Genomic DNA, 19,308 nt, shown 5'->3' with positions numbered 1-19,308 from the left:
AGTGAAGGTCAGTCTGCGGGAACGGTGTGTGATGCGCCCATGGTTGTTTAATTTGTTTATGGATGGGGTGATTCTGGAGGTAAATGCAAGAGTATTGGAGAGAGGGGCAAGTATGCAGTCTGTTGGGATGAGAGGGCCTGGGAAATGAATCAGTTGTTGTTTGCTGAAGATACAGCAATGGTGGTTGAGTCAGGTGAGAAATTGCAGAAGTTGGTTACTGAATTTGGAAAAGTGTGTGAAAGGAGAGAGTTGGGAGTAAATGTGAATAAGAGCAAGGTTATTAGGTACAGTAGGGTTGAGGGGCAAGTTAGTTGAGATGAAAGTTGGTTGGGATGTATGATCAGGCCCTGATCACTCAAAATCTTTTTCATTCCATCCTTCCATCTCCAATTTAGTCTCACACTTCTCCTTGTTCCCTCAATCTCTGACATATACATCCTCTTTGTCTACCTTTACTCACTCATTCTCTCCATATGTCCATTTCAACACCCTCTTCTGCTCTCTCAAACAAACTTTTTATTTCCACACATTTTTCTTACCCTTTCATTATCTACTCAATCAAGTCACCTCACACCACATATTGTCCTCAAACATTTCATTTCCAACACATCCACCCTCCTCCATACAACCCTATTGGAACTACTATTCCTTCAAACACACCCATTTTTGCAAACTTCCACTAATATGGTTCCATTCGCTGATAAGTTCACTCACATGTGACAAACAGCAAGTCTCCACATTGTATGGTGAAAAAGGTGTTACATAAAAATGTTTATAAATGGTTTTCACAGCTTTCTAAAAACCTCAATTTGTCATGGTTATGTTAATGTTCGATTTAGTATTTAGAACAAAGAACCTCTATTTATGAACAAATACATGTATATCAAAAAGATGAACCAAAAACCATCATAAACTAAATTAGTTGGTAAACATTTCTGGGCCAGTCACCAAAAGCTGCAGATCACAGCTGGGCCTCATCAGGGCTCTTAGATGATCAAAGTTGAACAATATTTTGATAAAAAGTCAGGGCTGAATCATATTACACATAAGACCATGATTGTAAACACATAAACACAACATATAAGGTCACTACATTGATGTAAGTTACTGATGGTACAATATCAAAGGAAAAGATAAAGTGAAGACCAAATCTACTTTTCTTACCATCATGAGCAGCAGTCAGGATAAGTCTAGCCTCATGGGGATGTGCTTCAATTACATAGGAATTATCCTCATGTCCTCTGAGGATCTGCTTAAGCTGTCCTGTGCTGCTGTCCCAGACCCGGAGCCACTTGTCATTGCTGGCAGTTATGACATATTCATCTGTTCTGTTCCATCCAACCATCGTTACTTGTAAACGACGTAAATCTTCATTAGGAGGGTTAATTCTGAGAAAAAAACATTGCAAAATAAAACAGTTCTTTGAGAGAGGTAATGAACATAACATAAAATTGAGCAAAAAATTTGTTAAAAAAGAGGTGAAGAAGTACTTCTACCATTTAAGTACGGTGGATGAATAGAATAACATAACTGAGAATATGGTTAAAGTAGACAGCTTACATACAATTCATAACTTGTATGAAACCATAGAATGCTCAAGAGATGGGGATCCATATGTGCACAACTCCCTCACCATACAGTTCAAATAGGTAATTACAGACAGTTATACCTTCTAATTATACATATAACATGAAAAATTGTTTCAGTCATTAAATAATTCCTATTTCACTGACAATAAAAAAATCAACTGTAATATTTTTTTCCCCTCTAGTGCCAATCCTTCCTCACCTACAACCACACCACATGTACAAAAAACAAACTAATACACTTTAAGATAAAGGCAAAATCGTGTATTCATTGCCAATATATGTTTCTACTCAACCCTTCTCAACTTGACATTAATCATATCTACGACAAACCTGAGAGAGGCAACCATAATAATCATATGTCAACACAGCAGCTTTATTTCTTTCTTTACTAAGTAGACTGCTACTAATTTTCATGTATGTTATGCTCTATTCTTTTATGTTTCTGAAGTTGCTACTGAGGCTGAATAATGTGGTGTGACATATAAAGATCAAAGCATCAGGAGATCTACACAATCAAAGCCACTAAAATTACTGAAGAACAACATAATCATAAGGGACATATCAAGTGAATGATATAAAACATAAAGTAAAGGGACATATTAAGAGAATGATAAAAAAACATAAATCATTGGTGTACAAGATGTGATATTAATCTATACGAACATGACTGTCATAGAGAAGCATGAAAGCTGCATGTAATAAGGGAGTTGAATGGATTATCACATAATACATTTGGCCTACAGACAGTTCCTTTGTTAAAAAGAAAAAGTCCTTCAGAGATGCAGTAACAAACTCCCATGGTATTTTACCTACCTATCTTGACAGTCAACATCCAAACATGGACTCATCCAATGAAAAGAACTATCCAAACACAGGGAAATGGGAGGTGAGGAAGCTCAACTGTTCATGACCACAGAGCCCCACAGAGTAGAGTACATATCATGGAATTCAGCCAAAATAGTATGGCTAGTGTGAAGAACTCACAGCATGTATTACTTGATGTATAAGTCTATTCTTCTCAGCTGCCACCTGAATTATATGACCATCAACTCTTGGTTCATCTTGTACTGATATCCCTTTAAATGTTTCTGTAGTTGTTCCATGCATATTTCTTATTTCTCTTGGCAATACACTGAATAATCATTCTAGCTTCCTGGGTTGGCTATCATGTATCTTTGTCTCATTTCCTCTCAATGTGTTCCATGGTTTTCTTGAAAACTTAACAACTTTGTACCCTCTAGCTGAGAAGCTTTCAGGTTTAATTCATCATCTTTTAAACCTTCAATTTTTGCCATGCATAGATTGTCATTACCTTTCTCTTTTTCCTTCTAGGCTATAAAGTTGCAGTTCTTTCAGCCTTTCCTGGTAGTACATATGTTCCATCCTCTTGATTTTGCTTGTGAAGTGCTTCTGAATTCTCTCGATGTTTATTTCTAATTGTTTCGTTGGTGACCATACAAGACGTCCTCAATTTTGCTTCTTATACATACTCTAAACACTTTCAGCAATGGGTTTCTCTTTCTTGTAGAAAACTTCTCAATCATACCATTCATCAATGATAGAGCTATTTTCACCATGTGTTCTCTGAAATCTATCTCTCTGATGCCCATTTCCTCCAGGAACTCCCATCATGAGGTGGCTACTGCAAGAGTCTCCACTTATCCTTGTCATTACATGCCTCACTCACATACACCATTCCACATATTCTTCCTCAGTTTCTCTCCCTACAGTATTCCTCCACCCTATTTGCCCATATCACAGGTGGTCTTCCACTCACACCAACCCTTTAATTGTACTATCATACACTCTCCTTGTAAACTCCTAGTCTTGCATTCTTTCCATATGACCAACCATCTCAAACTATTACTATTCTCCCATTCTACCACTCTACAACTCATTCCCTTTGCATTCATTGCCATACCACATCTCTTATACACTTCATTTCTTTCTTCATTCCATCTAGTCACAAAAGGTCTTCTTAAATAGCTCATTTCAACAGCCTAGATTCTTGACCTCCAAGACAGCTCCTAAAATTCCCTCACTTCTTCCAGTCTTTTACCCCCATATCCACAGCACAATTTAGCACACTTTCTTCTTTTACTTTGTATGGTTTTACAAAATCTATACTTTTACTCTGTTTCGTTTCATACACCATTACTATACTTTTACCTGCGTTTACCTTCAATCTCCTAAACTTACAAACATCATAAAACACATTTACAACCTTCTGCAACTCCTCTTCACTCTCAGCAAACAACACAGTATCATATGAAAACCTCCCAGTTGACTTGTCCCTCAACCCTACTATACCTAATAACCTTGCTCTTATTCACATTTACTCACAGCTTTCTTCTTTCACACACTTTACCAAACTCAGTCACCAGCTTATGCAGTTTCTCACCCAAATCAGCCACCAGCACTGTATCATCAGCAAACAACAACAGACTCGCTTCCCAAGCCCTCTCATCCACAACAGACTGCATACTTGCTCCTCTCTCCAAAACTCTTGCATTCACCTCCCTAACAACCCCATCCATAAACAAACTAAACAACCATGGACACATCACACATCCCTGCCAAAATCCTACATTCACTGAGAACAAATCACTTTCCTCTCTTCCTACTCATACACATGCCTTACATTCTCAATAAAAACTTTTCACTGCTTCTAGAAACTTAGCTCCCACACCATATACTCTTAATACCTTCCACACAGCATCTCTATCAACTCTATCATATACCTTCTCCACATCCATAAATGCTACACACAAATCCATCTGTTTTTCTAAGTATTTCTCACATACATTCTTCAAAGCAAACACCTGATCCACACATCCTTTACCACTTCTGAAACCAGACTACTCTTCCCCAATCTGATGCTCTGTACATGCCTTCACCCTCTCAATCTATACCCTCCCATATAGTTTCCCAGGAATACTCAACAAACTTATACCTCTGTAATTTGAACATCACCTTTATCCCCTTTGCCTTTGTACATTGGCACCATACATGCATTCCGCCAATCCTCAGGCACTTCACCATGAACCATACATATATTGAATATCCTCACCAACCAGTTAACAATGCAAATCACCCCCTTTTTTAATAAATTTCACTGCAATCCATCCAAACCTGCCACCATGCCGGCTTTCATCTTTGGCAAAACATACACTAACTCTTCTCTGTTTACCAAACCATTCTCCCTGACCCTCTCATTTCACACACCACCTCGACCAAAACACTCTACATCTCCCACTCTATCATCAAACACATTCAACGAACCTTCAAAATACTCACTCCACCTCACTCCCATTTGCCCCCTTCACCAATGTTCCCATTTGTTCTCTTGTCGTACGCACTTTATTTACCTCCTTCCAAAACATCTTTTTATTCTCCCTAAAATTTGATGATACTTGCTCAACCCAACTCTCATTTGCCCTCTTTTTCAACTCTTGCACCTTTCTCTTAACCTCTTGCCTCTTTCTTTTATACATGTTCCGGTCATTTGCACTATTTCCCAGCAAAATCGTCCAAATGCCTCTCTCTTCTCTTTCACTAATAATCTTACTTCTTCATCCCACCACTCACTACCCTTTCTAATGTGCCCATCTCCCACGCTCCTCATGCCACAAGCATCTTTTGCGCAAGCCATCAATGCTTCCCTAAATACATCCCATCCCTCACCCACTCCCCTTACGTCATTTGCTCTCACCTTTCTCCAATCTGCACTCAATCTCTCCTGGTACTTCTTCACACAAGTCTCCTTTCCAAGCTCACTTACTCTCACCACTCTCTTCACCCCAGCATTCTCTCTTCTTTTCTGAAAACCTCAACATATCTTCACCTTCGCCTCCACAAGATAATGATCATACATCCCCCCCAGTGGAGATACTTTAATAAATTTCAGTTTTAGTAGTAAAATGCAACAGACATATGCCATCGAGAAGGAAGCACAGAAAGGCTAGGTTAGAATGAGAAAGATAAGCACTGTATATGAGGCAATAAGATCTGCAAACCAAATAAAGAAGCTGTAGCTCACCCAGCAAAGGAAACAAAACCTATCAAGTGAAAAAACCGACATGGACCATAAACTAAAAAAATATCATATGAAACAGGAAAAAGATGAGAAAAAAGCCATTCATGAAATAATACCCCTAATAACAGGGACCTAATATGTGACATTACCATCTAAAACAACCTATATTCTGATCACAGCCTGATCAAAATAAAAACAAGTTTGAAGCTTAAACCACCTCGTCAGAACACACATAACAGTGGAGGTGCTTTCTTTTATTTCAATTATTAAGGCAAATCGGGAAAGTGGAAATATGTGATCAGTAAGAATTCTGTTACACACTGGAAAACAGCGCTATGTACCAAAACTGGAAAGGAATGTGCAAATGACATAACTACTTATGTACTCCAAACATGCAACAACATAACTACTTCTGTACTCTAAACATGCAACAGATATAAAAGCAAGAAGAAAGCTCAAAAGGTTTAGGTTACAACGAGGAAGACGAACACTTTACAGGAGGGGGAAAAAGAATCACAGACCTACTATAGAAGCCACAATTCCAGCAAAACAAAGAAAACCTATATCTTTTCATTTTTTTTTAATACTTAGTCACTGTCTCCCGCATTAGCAAGGCAGCGCAAGGAAACAGACAAAAGAATGGCCTAACCCACCCACATACACATGTATATACATAAACACCCACATATGCACATATACATACCTATACATTTCAACGTATACATACATATACATACACAGACATATAAGCATGTACACATGTACATATTCATACTTGTTGCATCCATCCATTCTCGCCACCACCCAGCCACACATGAAATGGCACCCCCCCCCCCCCCCCTGCATGCACGCGTGCGAGGTAGCACTAAGGAAAGACAACAAAGGCCACATTCGTTCACACTCAAGTCTCCAGCTGTCATGTGTAATGCACCAGAACCACAGCTCCCTTTCCACATCCAGGCCCCACAAAACTTTCCATAGTTCACCCCAGACGCTTCACATGCCCTAGTTCAATCCACTGACAGCACCTCGACCCCGGTACACCACATCGTTCCAATTAACTCTATTCCTTGAATGCCTTTCACCCTCCTGTATGTTCAGGCCCCAATTGCTCAAAATCTTTTTCACTCCATCTTTCCACCTCCAATTTGGTCTCCCACTTCTCCTCGTTCCCTTCACCTCTGACACATAGATCTTCTTTGTCAATCTTTCCTCACTCATTCTCTCCATGTAACCAAACCATTTCAGTACACCCTCTTCTTCTCACTCAACCACACTCTTTTTATTACCACACATCTCTCTTACCCTTTCATTACTTACTCAATCAAACCACCTACACCACATATTGTCCTCAAACACAAACACAGGACGGCAAATTCCACTGGTCCACTCAAAACAGAAGGTATCTTTACTAATGACTGCCAGGAGATGAGATTCTAAATAGGGAATATGAATCAGTATTCAGTAAGACAAAAACCACATTAAAGATAAAAGAACCAACAGACTTCCTAAACAATAATCCCCCAAGTATATACATAACAGATTTCACCACCTCAAAACATGATTTCAAGAGTACCATTGAGAGCATACCCATGCGTTCATCCCCAGGATTGTACTCTTGGAACTCAGTCTTCATAAAGAAACACATGACACCTATAGCATGTGCACTAAATATCCTCTGGAGAAAAAATTTAGATTCTGAAATAATTCCTGAGAGTCTGAAATTGATTCATATCGCCCCACTCCTCAAAGGTGAAAGCAAGGCAGTCCCAAAATTTACTGACTGATAACATTCACAGTGCATATCATCAAAATCTTTAAAAGAGTCCTCAGCGGCAAGCTGACAGAACTCCTGGAAGTAAAAGATCTACATAGCCCAAAACAACACAGTTTAAGGGTGGGAAGATCTAGCCTCTCTCAGTTGCCTGACCAATATGATGGGACTGTTATAAAGCTCCAGAAAACAAAGAAAATTCTGTGATTTACATAGACTTTACAAAAGCACTTAACAAGTTACTATGGTGTTATAGCTTACAAAAAGGGAAAGATGGGAATAATCAGAAAAAACTGGCAGGTGGATATACGACTTTTTAATTAACATATCTCAACAAAAGGTTGTTAACCATACCATCTCCAGTCCCTCCACAGTGAAAAGTTCAATCCCTCAAGTAATGGCATTTATACCCTTCCTGTTCCTCATTCTCATACCTGATATTGATGCAAACATGAGCCACAGTTTCATAATATTCCTTTGTAACTTTGAAGATTACATCAAAAGATGTGGAAAGGCTACAAAGAGACATAAAAGAATTTTTTAACTAAACAAATGGGAAAAGCATGCTTAGAGGCACTACTATAAACCAGTTGAAAAATAATGAAAGACCTTGGAGTAATAATGTCTGATGCCTTAAAGTTCAATGAACACAACAAAACAACAGTAGCCACAGGCAGAAGTAAGGCAGTCTGGGTCCAGTGGATCCTCAAGACAAGAGAAGAAACACCACTACTGGTTTCTTTCTAAGTATCAATTGTCTTATGAAGTGAATATTGTTATGTCCTATCATCATCCTACAAGGTGGGCAAAATTGCAGAATCAAAGATCTCATATCAGCCCATATCAATGTGGTAAAGGACCTAAATTATTGCAAATGGCTGAAATCCTAGTGGTCATACTGCCTGGAGTGCAGACAGAACAAGTATATTATCATTTACACTTGGAAAATCGTAGAGGGTATGGTCCCCAACTTATATTCAAAATAACATCCTACTGGCACAACAGGCATGAAGACTGAATAATATTACCTTGGAAATCAAAAGGTGCTCTATGCAAAAAAAAAAAAGAGAGAACACCTTGAACATCCTGGACCCAATACTCTTCAACACCTTCAACACCTTGCCAATGTCCAAATCCAACAGCCTGGGCCCAGCTCAGGCTGTGGGTGAAGATCCCCAAAGACTGCATCAGGTATCCAGGGATACTCATAAACGAAATGCAACCTTCAGTATCCCAACCTATGTAACCAGCCAACCACTCTCCCATCCTACCACCTTCAGCAGCCATCCTTACTAGATATCACTTGCTCACCAGGACTATCTGGAGAGACCAAATGGAGCATGATACATTAACTGTCCTCTGAACTCATAACCATTCTGATAACACTCCAAACAACCAGCAAAAAGACTTACACAAACTACAGGAAAGCAGACTGGCCAGCCTTCATACAGTATTTAGACACAAAACTCCAAAGCTTCAGTATCAATGATTTCCCATCCCTAAATCATGCAATCTCACACTTCATCAACCAAACTAGCAAATGACACATACCAAAAGGGTATAAAAAGAAACATAATGCAAAACTTCTCCCTTCTAATTACACAACTCATAAAGTAAAATAGTTTGAGCAAAACCACTTACCACCATAAAATTCAGAGAACAAATTCAAACTCTATACAATGCACTCACAAACATAATCACTGAAAGGCAAACTGCAAATTGGCACTCCTTCAACACAATGGACTGCTAAACCTACAAAAACTAACTTTGGTACACATTAACCCTTTGGGCACGAATTATGACTAAAGCCATATTACACAATATTTCCTCTCATCGCATCGCAAAATTTGACAACAGTCCACAGCTGTCAAAAAATAGTTTGTACATCCCAAGCTCTTCAATGACCCTCCTGGAACCAAGAAATGGCAAAAGGGCTCTGTAAGGTGCTGCCCCCATGTGGTGGCTGGCAGAAGCTTCACAAATAAGCAGCAACATAGAGGTGATGGATGCCATCCACTTAGTAAAACAAGGTTATTATAAGTAGGGTTGAGGATCAAGTTAACTGGGATGTAAGTTTGAATGGAGAAAATCTGGAGGAAGAAGTGTTTTAGATATCTGGAAGTGGACTTAGCAGCAGATGGAATCATGGAAGCAGAAATGAGTAACATTATGAGTTTAGGAGCTAGAAATCTATCACCTTATGAAATGTATACTTAAACCTGCAATCATTATCCATGAATAGTTTATTTTTATTTCTTTTAAAGAAATATTTATGCCAGATATGAAGACTAGATTAGAAAGGGTAGTGAGTGGTGGGATGAAGAAGTAAAGCTGTTAGTGAAAGAGAAAAGAGAAGTGTTCGGATGAAACTTACATGAAAGGAGTACAAATGACTGGAAGATGTATAAAATAAAACGGCAGGAGGCCAATGAGAGTTTGGGTGAGAGAGCATCATTAGACTTTAGGGAAAATAAAAAGATGATTTTAAAGGAGATAAATAATGTGCATAAGACAAGAGAACAAATGGGAGCACCAGTGAAGGGGGGCATGGGGGGGAAGTGATAACAGGTAGTGATGAAGTGAGAAGGAGATGGAGTATCTTGAAGGTTTGTTGAATGTGTTTGATGATAGAGTGGCAGATGTAGGATGTTTTGGTTGGGGTTGCGTGCAAAGTGAGAGGGTCAGGAAGAATGGTTTAGTAAAGAGACAAGAAAGCCTTGCAGAAGATGAAATCCAGTAAGGCGGGAGGTTTGGATGGTACTGCAGTTGAATTCTTTAAGAAAGGGGGTGACTGTGTTGTTGATTGGTTGGTAAGAATATTCAATGTATGTACTGATCATGGTGAAGTGCCTGAGGATTGGCAGAATGCATGTAAACTGCCACTGTACAAAGGCAAAGGGGATAAAGGTGAGTGTTCAAACTACAGAGGAATAAGCTTGTCGAGTATTATTGGAAAATTGTATGGGAGGGTATTGATTGAGAGTGTGAAGGCATATACAGAGCATCAGATTGGAGAGGAGCAGTGTGGTTTCAGAAGTGGTAGAGGACATATGGATCAGGTGTTTGCTTTGAAGAATTTGTGCGAGAAATACTCAGAAAAACAGATGAATTTGTATGTAGCATTTATGGATCTGGAGAATGCATACGATAGGAATGACAGAGATACTTTGTGGAAGGTCTTAAGAGTATATGGTGTGGTAGGTAAGCTGCTAGAAGCAGTGAAAAGATTTTAACAAGGATGTAAGGCATGTGTATGAGTAGGAAGAGAGGAGAGTGAGTGGTTCCCAGTAAAAGTTGGTCTGTGGCAGGGGTGTGTGATGTCCCGATGACTGTTTAATTTGTTTATGGATTGGGTGGTTAGGGAGGTAAATGCAAGTGTTTTGGAGGGGCAAGTATGCAGTCTGTTGGGGATGAGGGCCTAGGTAGTGAGTCAGTTGTTGCTTGCCGATGATACAGAACTGGTGGCTGATTCAAGTGAGAAACTGCAGAAGTTGGTGACTGAGTTTGGAAAAGTGTGTGAAAAGAGAAAGTTGAGAGTAAATGTAAATAAGAGCAAGGTTATTTGGTTCAGCTGGGTTGAGGGACAAGTTAGTTGGGATGTAAGTTGAAATGGAGAAAAACTGGAGGAAGTGAAGTGTTTTAGATATCTGGGAGTGGACTTGGCAGCAAATGGAACCATGGAAGCGGAAGAGAGACACAAGGTGGGGGAAGGGATGACGGTTCTGGGAGCAATAAAGAATGTGTGGAAAGAGAGATATTCAGTGTGTGTATGGATCAGGGTGAAGTGCCTGAGGATCGGTGGAGTGCATGTAGTGCCACTGTACAAAGGTAAAGGGGATAAAGGTGAGTGTTCAATCTATGGAGGCATAATTTGTTGAGTATTCCTGGAAAATTGTTTGGAAGGGTATGGACTGAGAGGGTGAAGGCAGGGTATGGACTGAGAGGGTGAAGGCATGTGCAGAGCATCAGTTTGGGGAGGAGCAGTGCGGTTTCAGAAGTGGCAGAGGATGTGTGGATCAGGTGTTTGCTTTGTCCTGGAAAATTGTTTGGAAGAGTACTGACTGAGAGGGTAAAGGCATATACAGAGCAACAGTTTGGGAAGGAGCAGTGTGGTCTCAGAAGTGGTAGAGGAAGTGTGGGTTAGGTGTTTGCTTTGAAAAATGTGCATGAGAAATATTTAGGAAAACAGATGGATTTGTATGAAGCAATTATGGACCTTTGTAGAATGTCTTAAGAGTATATGGTGTGGAAGGTAAGCTGCTACACGCAGTGAAAAGTTTTTATCATGGATGTAAGGCAAGTGCACAAGTAAGAAGAGGAAAGAAAGACTGGTTCTCAGTGAAGGTCAGTCTGCGGCAGGGGTGTGTGATGTCTCCATAGTTGTTTAATTCATTTATGGATGGGGTGGTTAGGGAGGTAAAAGCAAGAGTTTTGGAGAAAGGGGCAAGTATGTAGTCTCTCTCTCTCTCTCTCTCTCTCTCTCTCTCTCTCTCTCTCTCTCTCTCTCTCTCTCTCTCTCTCCATGGTTCCATTCACTGCCAAGTCTACTCTAAGGTATTCAAAACACCCCACTTCCTTCAAGTCTTTCCATTCAAATTCACAATCCAACTACCATGTCTCTTTACAATACTAAACCTAATAACCTTGTTTCTATCAACATTTACTATAACTTTCTTTCACACACTCTCCCAAACCCAGAGACCAACTTTTCCATTCTGTATTTAACCTTACTACTTCAAAGATATTCATATAACAATTATAAAATCAAATCAGGTTATTTCATCTAATACTTTCACAATGGCAGAGTAAAGTATTGGATGAAATCCTCCCTTCCATTTTTCACTTTTCCAAAAGAAAGAACAGAGAATGGGGCCAAGTGGGGATTTTCCCTCCTAGGCTCAATCCTCTGTTCTTAACGTTGCCTCGCTAACACAGGATATGGCGAATATTTTGAAATTTTTTTTTATTTTGATGATGTGCAGAAGTTTTGGTGTTTCTGAAAAACACACTAAAATGTATAAAGGTGCCTGAGCTTTACTGAATATTCTATTTTTCAGAAGCAGATTCAGATATCTGAGCCCTCTTATGCTTGCTCCAGAGGAGGACTCTCACACCCTCTCTCACTGCCACCATACCCTTCCACCCTGACCACCACACCCTTCCCTACCATCACCACACCCTCCACCCTGGTTACTACATCCACCCTCACTACAACCTCACCCTTCCCCACCACTATCATTCCCTCTCATTACCACATCCTCCAACACGCAGTAACCCCCTCCCTAGCCTGCTCTCCCTCCTTCATGACTAACCTTCACTCCATCCCTGAATACTACATCCTCCATCACCAACAGCACTCACTCCTACCTGGACACTACAACCTAAATGATGGATGGAACTATTTAGTGGTTAAACCATTTACCCCATTATTTTCCTTCTCCACACCTCCCCTACACCCAGAATACCTGTCCCAATCAACAATACAATAATTTCCTGACAATGATTAACTCAAGCAATCGGCAACTTGTATCCTGTCAAGGAAAAGGATGAATTATCTTGGCAATTGTGTGTGGGGGCGAGTCAATGTGCATCTGCAACTTTGTTGCCATGACTACAGATGGGAAGCACATACTGGAAACCCTTATAGTATAACCTAACCTATTATCAATCTTTATATTATACTTGATCATCATTTCCCACGTCAGCAAAGTAGTGCCAGGAAACAGACAAAGAATGGCCCCCTTACTTATACACTATTTATATCTATTTATTATACTTTGTCGGTCTCCCACGTTAGTGAGGTAGCGCAAGGAAACAGACGAACGAATGGCCCAACCCATCCACATACACATGTATATATATATACGCGTCCACAGATGCACATATGCATACCTATACATCTCAACGTATACATATATATACACACACAGACATATACATATATACACATGTACATAATTCATACTGTCTGCCCTTATTCATTTCTGTCGCCACCCCGCCACACATGAAAATGACAACCCCTTTCCCCTGCATGTGCATGAGGTAGCACTAGGAAAAGACAACAAAGGCCCCAATTGTTCACACTCAGTCTCTAGCTGTCATGTATAATGCACCAAAATCAGTTCCCTTGGCACATCCAGACCCCACAGAACTTTCCATGGTTTACTCCAGACACTTCACATGCCCTGTTTCAATACACTGGCAGCATGTCGACCCCAGTATACTACATCGTTCCAATTCACTCTATTCCTTGCACACCTTTCACCCTACTGCATGTTCAGGCCCCAATCACTCAAAATCTTTTTCACTCCATCTCCAATTTGGTCTCCCACTTCTCCTCGTTCCCTCCACCTCTGACATATATATCCTCTTTCTCAATCTTTCTTCACTCATTCTCTCCATGTGACCAAACCATTTCAAACCACCCTCTTCTGCTCTCTCAACCACACTCTTTTTATTACTACACATCTCTCTTACCCTTTCATTACTTACTTGATCAAACCACCTCACACCACATACTGTCCTCAAACATCTCATCTCCAACACATCCACCCTCCTCCGCGCAACTCTATCTATAGCCCACACCTCACAACCATATAACATTGTCATAACCACTATTCCTTCAAACATATCCATTTTTGCTTTCTGAAATAACATTCTCGCCTTCCACACATTTTTCAACACTCCCAGAACTTTCGCCCCCTCCCCCACCCTATGACTCACTTCCGCTTCTAAGGTTCAATCTCCTGCCAAATCCACTCCCAGTTTTTCTCCATTCAAACATACCTCCCAATTAACTTGTCCCTCAAGCCAACTGTTCCTAATAACCTTGCTTATTCACATTTACTCTTAACTTTCTTCTTTCACACACTTTACCAAACTCAACTGTTCCTAATAACCTTGCTTATTCACATTTACTCTTAACTTTCTTCTTTCACACACTTTACCAAACTCAGTCACAAGAGTCTGCAGTTTCTCACCCGAATCAGCCACCAGCACTGGATCATCAGCGAACAACAGCTGACCCACTTCCCAAGCTCTCTCATCCACAACAGACTGCATACTTGCCCCTCTTTCCAAAACTCTTGCATTCACCTCCCTAACAACCCCATCCATAAACAAATTAAACAACCATGGAGACACGCACCCCTGCCGCAAACCAACATTCACTGAGAACCAATCACTTTCCTCTCTTCCTACTCATACACATGCCTTACATCCTCGATAAAAACTTTTCACTGCTTCTAACAACTTGCCTACCACACCATATATTCTTAATACCTTCCACAGAGCATCTCTATCAACTCTATCATATGCCTTCTCCAGAGCCATAAATGCTACATACAAATCCATTTGCTTTTCTAAGTATTTCTCACATATAATTCTTCAAAGTAAACACCTGATCCACACATCCTCTACCACTTCTGAAACCACACTGCTCTTCCCCAATCTGATGCTCTGTACATACCTTCACCCTTTCAATCAATACCCTCCTATATAATTTCCCAGGAATACTCAACACACTTATACCTCTGTAATCTGAGCACCCACCTTTATCCCCTTTGCCTTTGTACAATGGCACTATGCAAGTATTCCGCCAATCCTCAGGCCCCTCACTACGAGTCATAAATACATTAACTAACCTTACCAACCAGTCAACAACACAGTCACCCTCTTTTTTAATAAATTCCACTGCAATACCATCCAAACCCGCTGCCTTGCTGGCTTTCATCTTCCGCAAAGCTTTTACTACCTCCTCTCTGTTTACCTAATCATTCTCCCTAACCCTCTCACTTTGCACACCACCTCGACCAAAACACCCTATATCTACTACTCTATCCTCAAACACATTCAACAAACCTTCAAAATACTCACTCCATCTCCCTCTCACACCACCACTACTTGTTATCACCTCCCCATTAGCCCCCTTCACTGATGTTCCCATTTGTTACCTTGTCTTCTGCACTTTATTTACCTTCTTCCAAAACATCTTTTTATTCTCCCTAAAATTCAATGATGCTCTCTCACCTCAACTCTCATTTGCCCTCTTTTCTACTTCTTGCACCTTTCTCTTGACCTCCTGCCTCTTTCTTTTATACTTCTCCCACTCATTTGCAGTATTTCCCTGCAAAAGTCATCCAAATGCCTCTCTCTTCTCTTTCACTAATAATCTTACCTCTTCATCCCACCACTCACTACCCTTTCTAATCTGCCCACCTCCCACGCTTCTCATGCCACAAGCATCTTTTGCACAAGTCATCACTGCTTCCCTAAATACATCCCAATCCTCCCCCACTCCCCTTACGTTCCTTATTCTCACCTTTTTCCATTCTGTACTCACTCTCTCCTGATACTTCCTCACACAAGTATTCTTCCCAAGCTCACTTACTCTCACCACTCTCTTTACGCCAACATTCTCTTCTTTTATGAAAACCTCTACATATCTTCATCTTCGCCTCCACAAGATAATGATCAGACATCCCTCCAGTTGCACCTCTCAGCACATTAACATCCAAAAGTCTCTCTTTCATGTGCCTATCAATTAACACATAATCCAATAACGCTCTCTGGCCATCTTTCCTACTTACATACGTATACTTATGTATATCTCTCTTTTTAAACCAGATATTCCCAATCATCAGTCCTTTTTCAGCACATAAATCTACAAGCTCTTCACCATTTCCATTTACAACACTGAATACCCCATGTACACGAGTTATTCCCTCAAGTGCCATATTACTCACCTCTGCATTCAAATCCCCCATCACTATAACCTGGTCACGTGCATCAAAACTACTAACACACTCACTCAGCTGCTCCCAAAACACTTGCCTCTCATGATCTTTCTTCTCACGCCCATGTGCATATGCACCAATAATCACCCATCTCTCTCCATCCACTTTCAGTTTTACCCATATCAATCTAGAGTTTACTTTCTTACACTCTATCACATACTCCCACCACTCCTGTTTCAGGAGTAGTGCTACTCCTTCCCTTGCTCTTGTCCTCTCACCAACCCTTGACTTTACTTATACACACATATATATATATACATAAATGCCCACACATGTACATATACATACATGTACAAATCAACATACACACATATACATACACATAAGCAGACATATGTATATATATGAATATATATATGAATGTAGGTTTGCGGCAGGGGTGTGTGATGTCTCCATGGTTGTTTAATTTGTTTATGAATGGGGTTGTTAGGGAGGTGAATGCAAGAGTTTTGGAAAGAGGGGCAAGTATGCAGTCTGTTGTGGATGAGAGAGCTTGGGAAGTGAGTCAGTTGTTGTTCGCTAATGATACAGCGCTGGTGGTCGATTCATGCGAGAAACTGCAGAAGCTGGTGACTGAGTTTGGTAAAGTGTGTGAAAGAAGGAAGTTGAGAGTAAATGTGAATAAGAGTAAGGTTATTAGGTACAGTAGGGTTGAGGGTCAAGTCAATTGGGAGGTAAGTTTAAATGGAGAAAAAGTGGAGGAAGTGAAGTGTTTTGGATATCTGGGAGTAGATAAGGCAGCATATGGAGCCATGGAAGCGGAAGTGAATTATAGGGTGGGGGAGGGGGCGAAAATTCTGGGAGCATTGAAGAATATGTGGAAGTCGAGAACATTATCTCGGAAAGCAAAAATGGGTATGTTTGAAGGAATAGTGGTTCCAACAATGTTGTATGGTTGCGAGGCATGGGCTATGGATAGAGTTGTGCGCAGGAGGGTGGATGTGCTGGAAATGAGATGTTTGAGGACAATGTGTGGTGTGAGGCGGTTTGATCAAGTAAGTAATGTAAGGGTAAGAGAGATGTGTGGAAATAAAAAGAGCACGGTTGAGAGAGCAGAAGAGGGTGTTTTGAAATGGTTTGGTCACATGGAGAGAATGAGTGAGGAAAGATTGACCAAGAGGATATATGTGTCGGAGGTGGAGGGAACGAGGAGAAGTGGGAGACCAAATTGGAGGTGGAAAGATGGAGTGAAAAAGATTTTAGTGATCGGAGCCTGAACATGCAGGAGGGTGAAAGGAGTGCAAGGAATAGAGTAAATTGGAACGATGTGGTATACCGGGGTAGACCTGCTGTCAATGGATTGAACCAGGGCATGTGAAGCATCTGGGGTAAACCATGGAAATTTCTGTAGGGCCTGGATGTGGAAAGGGAGCTGTGGTATCAGTGCATTATTACATGACAGCGAGAGACTGAGTGTGAATGAATGGGGCCTTTGTTGTCTTTTCCTAGCGCTACCCGCACACATGAGGGGGGAGGGTTTTGTTATTCCATGTGTGGCGGGGTGGCGATGGGAATGAATAAAGGCAGACAGTATGAATTATGTACATGGGTATATATGTATATGTTTGTGTGGGTATATATATGTATACATTGAGATATATAGGTATGTATATTTGCGGGTGTGGACGTGTATGTATATACATGTGTATGTGGGTGGGTTGGGCCATTCTTTCGTCTGTTTCCTTGAGCTACATCGCTAACGTGGGAGACAGCGACAAAGCAAAATAAATAAATAAGAATAAATAAATATATATACAGCGCTGGTGGCTGATTCATGTGAGAAACTGCAGAAGCTGGTGACTGAGTTTGGTAAAGTGTGTGGAAGAAGAAAGTTAAGAGTAAATGTGAATAAGAGCAAGGTTATTAGGTACAGTAGGGTTGAGGGTCAAGTCAATTGGGAGGTGAGTTTGAATGGAGAAAAACTGGAGGAAGTGAAGTGTTTTAGATATCTGGGAGTGGATCTGGCTGCGGATGGAACCACGGAAGCGGAAGTGGATCATAGGGTGGGGGAGGGGGCGAAAATTCTGGGGGCCTTGAAGAATGTGTGGAAGTCGAGAACATTATCTCAGAAAGCAAAAATGGGTATGTTTGAAGGAATAGTGGTTCCAACAATGTTGTATGGTTGCGAGGCATGGGCTATGGATAGAGTTGTGCGCAGGAGGATGGATGTGCTGGAAATGAGATGTTTGAGGACAATGTGTGGTGTGAGGTGGTTTGATCGAGTGAGTAACGTAAGGGTAAGAGAGATGTGTGGAAATAAAAAGAGCATGGTTGAGAGAGCAGAAGAGGGTGTTTTAAAGTGGTTTGGGCACATGGAGAGGATGAGTGAGGAAAGATTGACCAAGAGGATATATGTGTCGGAGGTGGAGGGAGCAAGGAGAAGAGGGAGACCAAATTGGAGGTGGAAAGATGGAGTGAAAAAGATTTTGTGTGATCGGGGCCTGAACATGCAGGAGGGTGAAAGGAGGGCAAGGAATAGAGTGAATTGGAGCGATGTGGTATACCGGGGTTGACGTGCTGTCAGTGGATTGAATCAAGGCATGTGAAGCGTCTGGGGTAAACCATGGAAAGCTGTGTAGGTATGTATATTTGCGTGTGTGGACGTATGTATATACATGTGTATGGGGGGGGTTGGGCCATTTCTTTCGTCTGTTTCCTTGCGCTACCTCGCAAACGCGGGAGACAGCGACAAAGTATAAAAAAAAAAAAAAAAAAAATATTTGTTCATTTATTTATTTATTTTGCTTTGTCGCTGTCTCCCACATTTGCAAGGTAGCACAAGGAAACAGAAGAAAAAAATGGCCCAACCCACCCCCATACACATGTATATACACACACGTCCACACACGCAAATATACATACCTATACATCTCAATGTACACATATATATACACACACAGACACATACATAAATACCCATGCACACAATTCACACTGTCTGCCTTTATTCATTCCCATCGCCACCTCGCCACACATGGAATACCATCCCCCTCCCCCCTCATGTGTGCAGGGTAGCGCTAGGAAAAGATAACAAAGGCCCCATTCGTTCACACTCAGTCTCCAGCTGTCATGCAATAATGCCCAAAACCACAGCTCCCTTTCCACATCCAGGCC

The 19,308-nt window shown here is 40.9% G+C and overlaps 1 protein-coding gene across 6 annotated transcripts in view; it reads right to left on the bottom strand.

Annotated features, from left to right (window-relative positions):
* The window catches only part of BRWD3 (bromodomain and WD repeat-containing protein), a 385,638-nt gene that overhangs the window by 265,406 nt on the left and 100,924 nt on the right, over positions 1–19,308 (bottom strand). For all 6 annotated transcript variants that reach the window (XM_071688832.1, XM_071688831.1, XM_071688833.1 and 3 more), the window contains one exon: positions 1,165–1,388. In XM_071688832.1, coding sequence (XP_071544933.1) covers positions 1,165–1,388 — 224 coding nt within the window. The remainder of the gene's footprint in view (positions 1–1,164; positions 1,389–19,308) is intronic.

The sequence above is a fragment of the Panulirus ornatus genome, chromosome 46 (assembly GCF_036320965.1).
Source record: "Panulirus ornatus isolate Po-2019 chromosome 46, ASM3632096v1, whole genome shotgun sequence".
Classification (NCBI taxonomy): Eukaryota; Metazoa; Arthropoda; class Malacostraca; order Decapoda; family Palinuridae; genus Panulirus; species Panulirus ornatus.
The sequence above is the reverse complement of the archived record's forward strand: the minus strand, read 5'-3'. Positions and strand labels throughout refer to the sequence as shown.